The 14396-nt window shown below is 37.1% G+C and overlaps 1 protein-coding gene across 1 annotated transcript; it reads right to left on the reverse strand.

Annotated features, from left to right (window-relative positions):
* Window positions 1-5976: 5976 nt before the first annotated feature.
* On the reverse strand, window positions 5977-11330 carry LOC139717877 (DNA polymerase delta subunit 4-like). Its single transcript, XM_071629365.1, has 4 exons — window positions 11086-11330; window positions 10144-10236; window positions 7894-8005; window positions 5977-6540 (listed from the first exon to the last, which is right to left on the reverse strand). The coding sequence occupies exons 1-4, from the start codon at window positions 11228-11230 to the stop codon at window positions 6516-6518; spliced, it is 375 nt and encodes a 124-aa protein (XP_071485466.1). The 5' UTR covers window positions 11231-11330; the 3' UTR covers window positions 5977-6515.
* Window positions 11331-14396: the final 3066 nt, after the last annotated feature.

Raw genomic sequence — 14396 nt, forward strand, 5'->3', positions numbered from 1 at the left:
CACTTTACTATAAGCATACCACATATTCCCTTCATGCTACTGCTCCAGTGTATTCAGACATAGCGTTGCTGCATTTTGAATAAAAGGCGCTGTCAAGAATTTTATTCCAACTGTTTTGTGGTGATGTGTGTCGCAAACAGCACCGACCAATACCTGATTGAATTGGAAGTGGGTCGCCTTCTTTGATTACAATACATATGATCATCAACACTTGTATGACACTACTGACGCTTTCATAATATTATGTACAACTACACTTTTCATATGGTACTATGTATTTTCTATATACATTCCTACTTATTAATCAAAAAGATTTTGATTATTATGCTGTGGCATCGTAGGCATGGCAAATATATATAACTCCTTTTTTACTTTCTTTCTTCTTGCAGAATAAAATCGGACCAGACATACGCCATTGCAATCAATAGTATACAATATTGTCTTGATCTGTAACATCTCCAAGAGTTGAAATAAGCTTATTCTATATTCTAGTTACGTGTTATCAATCGAGGAACGTGCATACCCATCTCCGAAATGTATGTGTTTTCTGTCTAGCATTTTACATGATACAATACTGTACAAGTCGATCCTAAATATACTCTCTTTTTTCTCAAGAATATCGCGAATTTTGTGGTCACATGTGCACTTTGTTTGTTTATAAATGGTGTAGGGAATATGTTGGAGACGCGGAGAGATCAAATAAAACATTATTTTGATATAGTGTTGTCAATAAAAGGTGGTACGTGGAAGAGGGACTTGTTTGGTCGCATTTATGTCTTTATTTCACTACAGAATGTGAGTTCTATATCGCAGCTTCGCCTTGCAGCTATTATGTGCGGATATGTGTGTGATACAATGTATGTGTGCCTAAAACATGAGAGATGGTACGAATACAGATCGAGAGAGAGAGTGAAAGAGAGGGGGGGGGGGGGCGAAACGGGGCTGTGAATTTAGTACAGCAAACTGGTGAAAGTTTGAAAGTTGTCAAAATAATGTTGCGAATTTTTAAAGTGTCGTTCCCGCGATTGCTGGATAAGAAAACTACATACAACAATTCGTAATCACATTTAAAAAACGATATAAAAAAGCAATGAGGAAATTTCCACAAACTTTTATATTTCATAAAAAGTGCACAATCCTTTCACTTGTTACCGATACATGTTGAGGGTACATGATGTAATATTATTCCCCTTGCTTTCTCATAAGAGGTACGCCAAGTGCTCTTTCATTATGCTGTAGAAAAATAAAAATACACCTGTATGTTGCATTATCTTTTATTTTCTGTTTTATCGTTGTCCACGCATGGTATCACGAATTGTTGTAATATAGTTCTCTTATCCAACTTTGGCTGTTCCAAGACTTAACAATTCATAACTTTTGAACTGACTGTCCGTTCTTCCTAAGATTTCGCTAAAGTGTTCTGCTGCTATTTTGCGGCATTCACTCAAGCCACATACATGCACATTGTATTTGGGTTTCATTCCCCTATAAGAAAAAGAGCAAAACACGATGGGTTTCACAGAATCCTGGATACATGAACAAATTTCTTGTCGAACGGCTACACATGTACCTTATACAGATTCTCGTTGTGATGCAAGCACTATATACAAGTGTGCATGTACAAGCACATAATTCAACAACTTCGCTAAGTACGCCAAATTTGCACCTTGAAATCGCCTTCTGAGGACTTGACGATTGCAGTACATAACCACGCATCAACCTATTCTAACATTTTATCACAGCGTCATTTGTTTTGAGATTCGTGAGGTAATGACAATATATCATTTCGTCAGTTTATGTATGTTCCTGCCAAATTGACCAACATGATCCTGGGAGTTAATGAATAGTGTAAAAAAAAATTATAGTATTCATCGCGATTTGTATAGATTTCTGGAGCGCCACTATAAGATGCATGCGAATAACATCATCACCTCAGTTGTCATTGTGCATGCGTGATTCCAACTGGTGCAATAGCCATTTACATGTATGAAAATCCTTCATATTCCATACCTTTCTAATTTGCAGTTTGTTCCAATAAAAACTTTCATGGTTCGGTCTGTCCGGTCTAACTGTGGTTCTCATATGAACTTGAGTAAAAAAAAAAAAAACAAACACTTTTCCCTGTTATAATACATGTAGCCTACATTACAAAGATGGACTCATTGAAAGAATAAAACAATAAAACAAACATGGGAATATACTTTTTTGAGTATAAAACTATTTTTTATTGTCATTTCAATAACAGAAATGAGTATGTATACATAGACTTGTGATCTAATGGCTCCTGGCTTCACTGTATATTAGTGATTCTGACAAAAACACCAATATGCAGTATAAAATGTTACCTCCATAGTGCTCTACTTGTATTTACAACACATAAAACAAATGAAATAAACCACTATATAAAAGTCATTCAGTGGAAAACAATGAAACATAACGACAGGAGCAGAGAATATCAAAACATTTGTAGACAGGTCAGCTAAAACATGATCATATCTAGGCTTGGCTCTCACAGAGCTGTAGGAAGACATAATTACCATGTTATATTGTGTAAAGGATTACTCAGTGTGATAAGCAGATAAAAAGCACAGAAACCATCCCTTTCAAAAGGTTCATGGGAATTAAACAATTCAACAACTCTATTAATGCCAGTTCGATACAAACATTAGCACAGTGCATCTACAAACACTAATACACATACATTGGACAAATGTCTAACACAAACTCTCATTATGAGAAAGTCATTTTCTTGCCCCAATGTGCAGTTTCCTTCTTCTCCTTTCCTTCAAATCCATGATGTTGAAAAGTGTTTATATTGTATAACAAAATGTTTGACCGGTCACAAAGAGTTTCATTTTAAAAAAGTTCATTGTATTACATGTACATGTATGTAGGTATGTACACCAACATATTGCAGACATATGCATACACATAACATTATGGGCAGATAAAATTATATCAGTAGATAATGAATCTGTATGTAGGTGTATATCCTTTCATAATCGTATTTCCGGAATATTGAAAACATGACATGCTAAATTGAGCCAGAATATGAATTTCCCCATCTATATTTGACGTTGAGCTTACTGAAGATATCAGTAGTACGTGCGGGATGGGCGTATGTATGTGTCAAGGATAACAATAACAAGAATGTATGCATCAGTACTCATGAACATATAAATGCAGCTTTCACTAAAATAGTTTGAAGATATCCAGCTTGTGACTGCATGACTGTGTATCTCTATAGTGTTGTCAAAATGAAAGAAAGATCCGTAATCTCAGTTTTATTAAAGATATATATAACAAAAAAAAAAAAAGATATACAGGGAAATAAGTTATCCTCAAGTATTTCAGTGCTTGTCCTCAGCAGAAAGCTGATCTGTGAGAGGTGACAGAACTATTAATAGGTATACAACATAAAATCCCTCTTTCTTGGCACATGAATCAAACAACTAAAACGATTACATGTACTAACATCTTACCATGTACCTGGTGAATGATAACAGATCAATTTATACAATGTATTTGAATGCTTTTTATTATATGTTTGTTTTGTTTTGCTTTGCTTTTATTCAATGGGGACAAGCAATGGGGACAAGATTAAAACACAACAAAGCATATATGTCACTGGGCACCTTGAATTTCATCCCTAACCTTCATGAGAACAGGACCACATGAGAGACAAAGAAAAAACAACAAACACAAATGGCAACATAAAAGGGTCATATGAAAGCAATACATGTACCAGTTAAAATTTGAGTTACATATGCAGGCCAGGCAAAATGTAGGGAAACTCCAAAATGTCTGAACGTCTTAAAGTCAATCAGCTACCTATGTGTGTAAGAAGGTGTATCAAATTAGCCATGCCTCACATAACTGTGTGATTTCTTGTGTTTATATGTGGGCCTACTCCTTCTTTTCTCCTCCTTACATCTTCTAGTATAATTGAGAATAGGACTTATCTCAATTTTTTAAAGAAAAATAACCCTCTGTCCAGTTCGACCATGTCCAAACATTGTGTGCTCTTTTTACTGCAAGTCAAGGGAAAAGGATTTTTCTTTGTGTCTTTTTTGTCAGGAGTGTTTTTCTGTGTGTTTTTTGTTTTTTGTTTTGTGTAAATACAGAGTAGTGACTTCATTACCCAATCACATTTCAGGGACTATTAAGAATCTGTAACAAATGGAATACAACTCAGAAAGGTGAGGTAATGTGCTCAAAAGACATAATATACCATAATGTACATTAAAGTGAATATAGTGAATGTAGTATCTAAGAGAGTTCGAGTGGTGGCCCTGATTAGATTAATTTGATCATACGTTTAGAGTCGTGTCACTGTTTTCTCTGCTCTGTTTCAACTCAAAGGTAACTTCTTCTCCTGATCCACTGTCTTAACCCTAACTTACCTGGGCCCCGTTGCAAGAAAGTTGCAATCAATTGCAAATAATTGCTAATTTTGAAACAACCATTCTGATTGGCTCAGGGTCTGCCCTATTAAGAAGACATGCATGCAACAATGATTTTGATTGGCCAGTGACAATCAGTTGCAAGTTGCGTTTAAACGCAAAGTTTCTAGCAACGGGGCCCTGGGCTATTTAGCAAGCTTGAATTCCTGGGAGGGGGGGGGGCATTATGGCCCCCCTTCAGATCTCGGCCGTTGATCGCGCGATCGCCGCAAAATTTTGCATGAACATAAAGCCGGACGTAATCTACAAGACTGTTTAGTTAAATTTTCAAAAAGATTGCATTTTCTATTTTAAATTAATTATGCAAATATATGCAAAAAAACTCATTTTCGTCTGTACTTGGCTTATAAAAGCTTATGGAATGCTGATTTTTGGCTTGACATTTGTGCGTTAAAAAAAATTCAGTATCAAAATTAATTTCTTATGTTTTTTATTGTTTTATCATTTTTTATGTATTTCTTTGTTTTTTCAAACTTTTGTTTTTGTTTTTTTAGCAGAATTTGTCATACACATCTTTAGAAGCATAATTATACTAAAATAGATTTATTTCAGCCATTAAAATTAAAAATATGAATCTTTATATGAATTAATTGAAAAAACACAATTTGTATTGACTTTGTACACAAAATCATGTTTTTGAGCAATTTTGGGGTTGACGAAAATTTTTTGAAGGGGCGTGGCTTCGTAATGGTATGCCCGGGCGCGACATATTTGGTCTCAAAAGTTGCGCGAGACTTGAAAGTAAAAAGTCAGCGAGCGGCGCGGTCAAAAAATTTTGCGCCGCGGAATTCGTCGAGGGGGGGGGCATTATGGCCCCCCCCCCCCCCCCCCCCCCAGGTAAGTTAGGGTTAATATGTGTGACATATCAATGTTATCAATAACAATCTAGTTACTACATGTATTAGCAAATCACTTGAGCTTAAATATGTATCCATTATAGACCTCTTGATTTTTGATCAGAATACAACTCAAATTGGATGGCAAATTGGATGGACAAATAATCTAACTTTATAGTCTATCTAATCAGGTAATACAGCTGCTTCATTTCATCATGTACCCTACTACCACATCACTACATAATCTCATGAATATTCTTATTATTTACAATATGTCACAGAATACATTCTACATGTTCATTCGACAACTTCACTCTACATTGTTACAGTTACAGGTAATGTGGTCAATACAGTCGTGACAAAGAAAATGGAGAAGAAATACCAGTACAACGTAAACCATACATTGTTGGCACATAGTCAACCAATGTACCATACATGTACTTCAAAAAGTACACATAGGCAAATCTACAAAAAAGGAATTTTCATACTTTATATGTTTCAAAACACATGCCATCATGCATATCTATATGCAAATAAAATGATTGATGTAACTACCTCACGCACATTTTGTGCTGTACAGGAGAAATGAATTTGATAAAGAGGGTTACCTTGTTCAAACTTTTCTTTGAGCTACACCCACACACGTTCATACCGGGTATAAACAGTATTATCCCACAGCAGAATGAGCAGCTCATATACACACAGAAGCCTACTGGTATTCTATGATTAAAAGTTAGACAAGTCCTGAGATTGAGGTCTATTCTGAAGTCTGGAATGCAACGCATATTTTAGGTAGAGCAAACTCATTTTGCATTTCTAATCCATGATGTTGAAAACAAAAAATGAAAGTGATGCTGCTCTGTGCTGTAACTGTGAAAAAATTCTGAAATTATTATGGCACTTCTTCCTTGGCATCAAACTGAAGGGTCCACGCTGCATGTGACTCCAAGGTAACATCAGATGCAACCAGTATCTGCAATATACACACTATCCTCCCCTTTTTCTTGACAACTTCTTCTTGAAGACAACATACGGGATATCACTTTCCACTTGTTACAGTGAGTGGCATTCTCCTCTTGGTCTATGCAAGTGAATACCTTTGGCAGATGAGCAAGGTAAACAAAACTATTTCAGGCTTTCTTGTTTTATCGATAACCAAGTGTCATTAAAGCCTTGATTAGTATCAAACCTTCCTTGTATATATCCATCAAGCCGGTTAGATTGGATAGCCAGTCCAGATACTGCAGAGGACAAGAAAAAAATACAGGAAAAATTACAGAGTATTGTTGGTATGCACTCAGTACCGTGGGGTACCGTATTGTATGGTGCCATCTTGTGTTCATTAGATGTAAAACTTACACACTGCCATCATGGCAGGCCTAAACTTTAGTAGTTGGCTACAATACATGTAAAACCATTGCCAATTCAGCCTTGTCATGACGCTATATTTCTTACCGCAATTACAAAAATGATAATACATGTACTTTTTTTTTTATGTTTTCAAAACTTTTCATAGCAATTTTGAACAGTATTTTTTTATTTCAGAATGAGATAATTTTTATCCACAAACTTGCAATATGATTACTTATTTCATGTCTTCCATGGATTTGTAATGCATAGACAGTGGTGCAGTTGTCTGTGTGTGACACTGAGATCAGTGGCATAGTGTATGCCATGAGAACCAATGTTATGATGATACTGCACTGCTGAGCTCATTTGCCATGAGAACCAATGTTATGATGATACTGCACTGCTGAGCTCATTTTTACAATAAAATTTTCTTCCCAAAAGGACCAAGATTACTTTTATCCATTTCTTTTATCCCAGGATACAGCCATTAAAAAATTAGATAATTCAACAAAATGGCAGTTTTGCATTTGGTACCCTGGGGTACAAATCCGCATCATTTGACATTCTGTCTGCAATACATACATCATGCATTTGATGTTGCATTCTGCACAGGCATTTGATACATGCATGAAATAGCATGGATGCCTTTGCCCACATTCTCTGTGTCCTGATGAAGGTAGACATGTAATGACATTGAGGGAATCAATGTCACATTACTTGAACCAACAGGAGTGCCTGTACATGATAAATTTTGCAGTGGGATGTTTGCAAGTTAGTATGTAGATTGATTGCATGGTCAATTCTTTCAGGTAGATTAAACTTCCATCTTTTGTGACATAGGCTGAAGCCAAGTTGTGCAGCTAGTAAGCCTACTAACGTGAAATTCTCAGTAGAAGTGAGATGGCAGAAAAAGGTATTTGTCATGACACGCAATTTACATATCCACCTTTTGTATCCTTGATATTTTTAGTCATTTATTTTATTCGTTTTAAATGAAAGGGGACAAGGCAAAGAAAATATGTGCTGCCTTCCTATGCAAGAAACATTTAAACTTGTTCATGCACGCAATTCCCTGCCAAATCTCTCATATTCCCATTTGCACTCACATCAATATTGACTACTTAAGTTTCTCCCTCGTTTTCAAACTTTGTGTCATTTATTCTCATGCATGTAGGCCTACATTCTTCCTTGCAGATTGCTCATTCAAGACAACATTGTAAGTTGTAAACATGAATCACACTTACTTTTGCACATATTCTTCATCATCTTTGTGCTCCAGTACAAGGTCCTTGATGTTCTTGGGTGGGTTGTACCCATGCCTCTCTGCTCTCTCCCACCTCTCTAGCCGAGTGATTCCTGAGCAGACCAGGACAAAAATCAGATATAATATAGTAGGACCTACACTTTAGCAGTTGCAAGGCACATCAGGACACAAACTAACCAAGACAACATAAAAGAAAATGACACAGGCTCTCCAGTGCTGTTAAAAAAAAGAAATGCATTTACAATGGAACAGGTTAAATACGAAATAAATATAGCAATGAAAGTCATGAAAATATATAATACACACAAACACACACTTGCACGCACACACACACACACACACACACACACACAGATGCACACATATCTTTCTTTTGGGATTAGAGGTACATACAAATAAAAGAATATGGAGACACAGTAACATACAATGTAGGTCAGATGTATTGTCAACATGACAGATTTATAATCCACTCCTAGGGAAACGCCAAAATGTCTTAACGGTTGGCTGAGATCCAGAATTCTGCATCGAATTTGGGTCAATACAGTGGTTGAAAGATCTTCCTTCATAAAAGTACACACCCCTACTCATGTATACATGTATGCCCACGAACAATTTCTGGCTCTTTCTCTGCTCTGTATACCACGTAAAGCACAAACTCACTCTTCATCTCTAATCATTTATAATGATATAATTCTTTGTATTTGGAATGCAAGAATGGAAATCAAAGCTTTTGGAATGATAGCATTTATGAGCAAACTTTGACAGATCGATTGACCGTTACATTCATTTATTTCAATGTCAGTTTGCCAGTTAAAATTGATGACCTAGATGCATATTACATTGACATGCTCATTAACATATTGACCAGTGTACTGCATGCACTGCCCTCTCTATATTGGTTTTATGCGTGATTATGGTTCACATTTTTCTCATGAACACATTTATCCATTTTTCTGCTTTACAGGAAACAGTGAAACTTTTTTCACTAATTCATCCTCAGAGACAGATGAAGAGAATATAATTTTGCAGATTCGCCAGGTTCTTACACAAGCAGACGTCATATTTCTTTGATCACTATACAAAGGGCAGCACTGTCACAACCAACTCCTCATAATTGATTGATTCCAGGTAAAAACTTCATTTTTCACTATGATGCTGATCTTTTGTCACTGGTCTCCATAATTGACTTTCTCTATGGAGTTATTCTGCCTCTTAGTCTTATGAACATGAAACACTCAACAAAAATTTTGCAAAGAACTCTTTTAGAGGGCATGCTCTGAAATCAACCTACTAACCCTAACCCTCATCCAGTTGCTGAACAGGCTTTGATGAAAAGCACCGTAGAAGTAGAAGTACAAGTATTTTGTAATCTCCATTGTACACTTAATACTAGCCCGACCAGATGCTGTAAGTACGCTGTGCGAATACAGCGTCTGACAGGCGAGGCATGCAGCTTCAAAGTGAGGAACCTCAACACAAGTAAAAAATTTATGAAAATTTATACTTTTATTCTACAAAGAATACGTTACTCATGCTAAATGCATGCTTGTATTACAGAAGAATTGTTCACCACACCGGGTCCATAGAGAGCCCTTGCGATAAGTCCGTGGAACAAAAAAAATGACAATTTCTGGTGCAATTCCTGACCGTCCAGGTTCGGGTGCCGTTTATCGTTGCAGAATTCAAAATGGCGCCTTCATGCTCCAAAGCGAGCACGGCGGTCATATTGCATAGGGCCTACTGCCTAACATCGTCTGCTGTGAAGAGAACTTATGCGTGTGTGCGCTGCTTGAGTGTAGCAGCACGGTCAATAGCATACAGCTCTACACGATCTATGGGGCATTCACATCACGTATACTGTACGTATGTGTATTCAAATTGGCCTGGCGTGAAAGACAATGTACCATTTGGACATGCTGGATATAATCATCAATTTCGGTAAGTTTCATAACGTAAATTTGAATACTGATAGCATAGACATCAGAGTCTTATTATTGAAGATTGTATTAGATGAGTTTGAGGTGACAAAAATGATCTTAAGTATCAAAACTGAAAGCGATCGGAATCCGATTACATGAGCTCTCTTCATAGATGGTGGTCCCGCCTGTACACCCCTGTCGCGACGTACCTATGTACAGTGACTGGGTTGTGTATCTTTAGTTAACTTAATACATACATGTACTACAAGATCTTGTGAACCAGCTTATTTATTGCAGGGGGAAAGTCATACCTGTACATGGACCAAACCTCCAGTCTAGGTCAAACTCCCTCAGCTTGTTCAGGTGCTCTTGCCTGATTAGATCGTCTGCCCTTACCACTTCATCTAGAGTGAGAAATCATGGAGTGATCGATGAAGTACAGGGTGGAATTAAATTCGAAGTTGAAGTTTAGTCTAGTATAACTGTTTGTAATCAGATCCATGCTTTCTGGGTCAACATGATTCACTGCAACACTTAACCATCATGCTCATTTAAGACCATTGAAAGACATGGAACACATGTAGGGCCTGGTGTACAACACTAGACGTGTGCAGGTGATTATGATGATACTGATATTAGTGATAACACATTCCTCACATAAGTGTAAGATTATCAAGAAAAACTGTTTTGTTATCACCTCAGTTTGCTTGGTTGTGGTAACCCTGCAAAGTTTCAAGTGTACTGAACAGAGTCCTGGGCATAATTTTTTGTTAAGTGTGCTTGTATCAATTTTATGCAGGGTGATGATATTCGGGCCCCTGATGAGGTGCGGGCACCTCACTATACTTTTAGAACTTCAACATTATTTATTAGTGGAAAATTGAGCAAAGAAAATGGGATTCCATCGGGATTCATCATTAGGCTCTGTGCAGCCTCATTCAGGTTCCATCTATATGTAACACTACAGGACACAGCAATCCAGCATCCTCTTCTAGTTCTACGCTACTTACAACTAAAGTTACACTAAATTACAGGTTTTTCATTTGTTCTTGTAGGTGTTTAATAGAACCCGTACACTTTCCTGTATGTATAGACTCCTCATCACAAAGATATTTTCTACCAACTTTTACACAGATCTCTAGTGGCCTACGAACTGCACTTTTGTACCTCAAAGTGATCGACGGATTTGTTCCCTATTACCACACACCAGCCAAGCAGTCTCACACACACGTGCATTCCATTGTAGCGCTCACCTCGTTGTGCAGTTTGATGCTTGCTGTCTGACGATTTAATCGGCCTGCCTGGAGTTTTCTTTCCTCGTGTTTTCGAGTTACTAGCTGACTTCTGCTGCGTGAATTTGTCGGTAATCAAAGGTTGAGATGTGACTTTACTCGTCATTTTGGTTGGTTTAACGTGCTACACACGCTAAGAGTGGAGTTGCCGTCGTTTGGGAAACTGTAGCTAGCTAGCTGGGCATGTAGCAAGTGTATAAATGCGATCCTTGCTGTCACTTGTGGTGCAGTGGTTCGCTGACAGTAAACAAGACGCGACTCGCTGGGCATTTAAATGCTAATGATTTAATGTAATAGACAGTGGTTTGCGTGTGGCGTTTAGGCTCAATTTTGAGAGTTGCTGTTCATATTCTGCTCGCATGGATCATTTCATATGTGTCACGATAGTCACATTACATATGTATTGGTATTTTGATATATTATTCAAACATTTTTGAGGCTGCACATGTGGCGAATTTTAACTGTGACCAGTTCGAATCGAAGAGAGCAACCCAACCCAGATATCTGTCTATTACTTCACAAATTATAGAACGTCGTCTGCTAAATTAAGTCCGCATGGTCTGCGCCTTTGCATAGGAAGTTGACAATACATGTACCTACTGGGAAGAACACAGGGCATTGTCTGTTTGAGGTGTCTTCAATCCAGAAATAACGTCAAATATTTTATCAGTCAGAAATTTAGAATTTGTAATATGAAAATAACTTGAAAGATATGCCAGTGTGACTCTGAATAATGCACATATAAGGGTATTTCCATTGCCATTTTATTGTTCTCTTTCAAAATTGTAATCGGTAGTTGTCTAATGACGAGATTAGGAAAGTGAGCTAGGATTTGTGTAGGCCATGAGGTTGAGGCATTTTTGTTGCTACAGTGGAAGAGAGGGAAGATTGTAACTATGTAAAAATTACACGAAACCAACATTGTATCAGAGAGGTAGGGCAATTATACAGCTACATGTACACGGTAGACCCTAGATGATTATGTCACACCCATAGCAAAGATGATAGAGCACCACGCATCTTTGGCATTTCTTCTCGGGTCTATACCGTCTATACAAGTCATTGAAATGGCTCGGACTCTGGACGTCCTTGTTAGCGCAATAAGTGCGCGTCAACTTTGGTTGAGAATTCAGCCTTTAACTTTTAGCGAGATATATGTATTTAGAAACAACTTTCAGGAATGTTAAGAAGCCTACAATTCTAAGAAGAATTCAAAGTTTATTTTAATAAAAATTGGTTTTGAAATGGCTGAAATATCCAAAAACAAAGTAAAACAAAGCGATCCTAATAAAAGGTGGGTTCCATCTTTTATTATGATTGCTCTGTTTTGGATATCTCGCATTTAAATCCAATTTTCATCAAATAAACAGTTACCCTGGATTCCTCTTAGAATCGTAGGCTTATCAACATTCCAGAAATGTTGTTGTTGTTTTTTTCTAAATGTCTCGCAAAGGGTACGTGAAAGGTTGAATTCCTACATCAACCAATACTGTAGGGCCTACAATCCCTCTAGTCTGGGCTCCGTCTTTTTGTTTTCCTTAGTACGAAATTTTGCCAATTCCGACAAACCAGGGAGGTGAGTTTTGTCTCACCTCCCTGGACAAACCAAGAGAAGGCAAAAATTTCTGATTGTGATCATCATTCGGATTGAACGCCCAACTCACACGTGCATCGCAGATCTCGGCGTATCGCAATCCACGGGTGTCACGCCCTCTTACGGCTTGTCGCGTATACTCAATAATGAATCACCGCTACGAATAAAAAGGAGTCCAGAAGCTATAGACGAGCATCCAGCACAACAGGGTTTGAGGTGGGTGGTTTCTAATTCCTCCTGACCAGTGATGTTTTGAAATCATTCTCTACGGCCTGTACTAAACATGTACTCTATTGTTTTATATTTTTGTTGTCATAAAAGAGCGTTAATGGGGCAATCGATACAAGGACGTCAGTCATAACAGACTATATTTCGCAATATCAAAACATCCTTAACGACCACGAAACCATCGCAAGGAGGTACCACTGATTGATATTTCCTTGACGGTACGAGATTCTTGAGATCAGGAAAGCAAGCTATGCCAGGAATTTATGAGAAACAATGTACTGTATGCATATTGCTTTAAGTGTGTATAAATGAGATGGATATCAAGCCGAGCTCACTTTATGATGCTATCAGACATGGAATGCTAAAATTTGTTACCTCCGAATTGGTTTAGGTTAACATTGCTTTTCATTTATCTTCAAGCCAAACACGTTCTTAGTGGTTCTTTTCACAGCTGTTTTCTCAGTTTATTATTAGATATTCTCGAAGAATTTCGTGAAAGAATTAATGAATGAAATGAATGAATGAAATGAAAAATATACGCTGTATATAATTTCTCCACTTTCGTCGGCGCGACATGGTCATACCAGTTTTCGTCCAGACTGTGATTTAAGCAGGCCTCAGCTGCAGGGTACTGCCTATGGTGTACAGATAGGCCGTTTTCAACTTAAACCCGGTCGGACCGCACAGAGTTCCGTGTGTATAGTTTTGTTGGATATTCACATATCCAATGGTTGAAACAAAAATCACGCAATATTAATTTAATATAAGTTTCTCTTTATTTTATATAAACAAGCGAACAGTTTTGGCTACATCGTGTACATGCAATGTTGCTGTTGATATGAAAAGAAAATGTGATAAGACCATTTATAACACTGAGCTTTCAAAGTATATAGGCCGAGAAATATGGAATTTACGGACATAAAATCATTATCTAAATCAGCCCGTATTCTCAATTAACCGTATCAAATGATTTATACTATTCTCCTCGTATTTTCTGCCTTGAGTAATTCATGTATCCAAATCACTGAAATTGTAATTATTCATGCATGTTCCTGTATGGGTTCGTTGTGTTACGGTCAACTTGAACTTGATCTTGAACTTTATTCGGCTTCCGTTTCTCAAATTCAAATATAGGCCTCTCGATATGACAATCACATAGTTAAGTAAAGTTTAATTTTAATTCGTTATGAGAAAATGATTTGCATTACTGTTACTTCACAATACCGGTATTTTCTTCGTTACTACATTGTACTGATATTGTGTTATTGTGTGTATATAAATGTCTTGTTCTTGTTGGAAATTGATTTAAATGAAATGAATGAATTAAGTACATAGAAAACAAACACATACACACACAGAGGAACGATGAGACCTTGGGAAATATGGCTTGTAAAGAAGTTCCCTCAGAAAAAAAAAAACCAATGGCTTACGAACTGAAATAGCAACTATC

The sequence above is a fragment of the Diadema antillarum genome, unplaced genomic scaffold, assembly GCF_040938485.1.
Source record: "Diadema antillarum isolate AM-2024a unplaced genomic scaffold, OU_Dant_1.0 scf00000084, whole genome shotgun sequence".
Classification (NCBI taxonomy): domain Eukaryota; kingdom Metazoa; phylum Echinodermata; class Echinoidea; order Diadematoida; family Diadematidae; genus Diadema; species Diadema antillarum.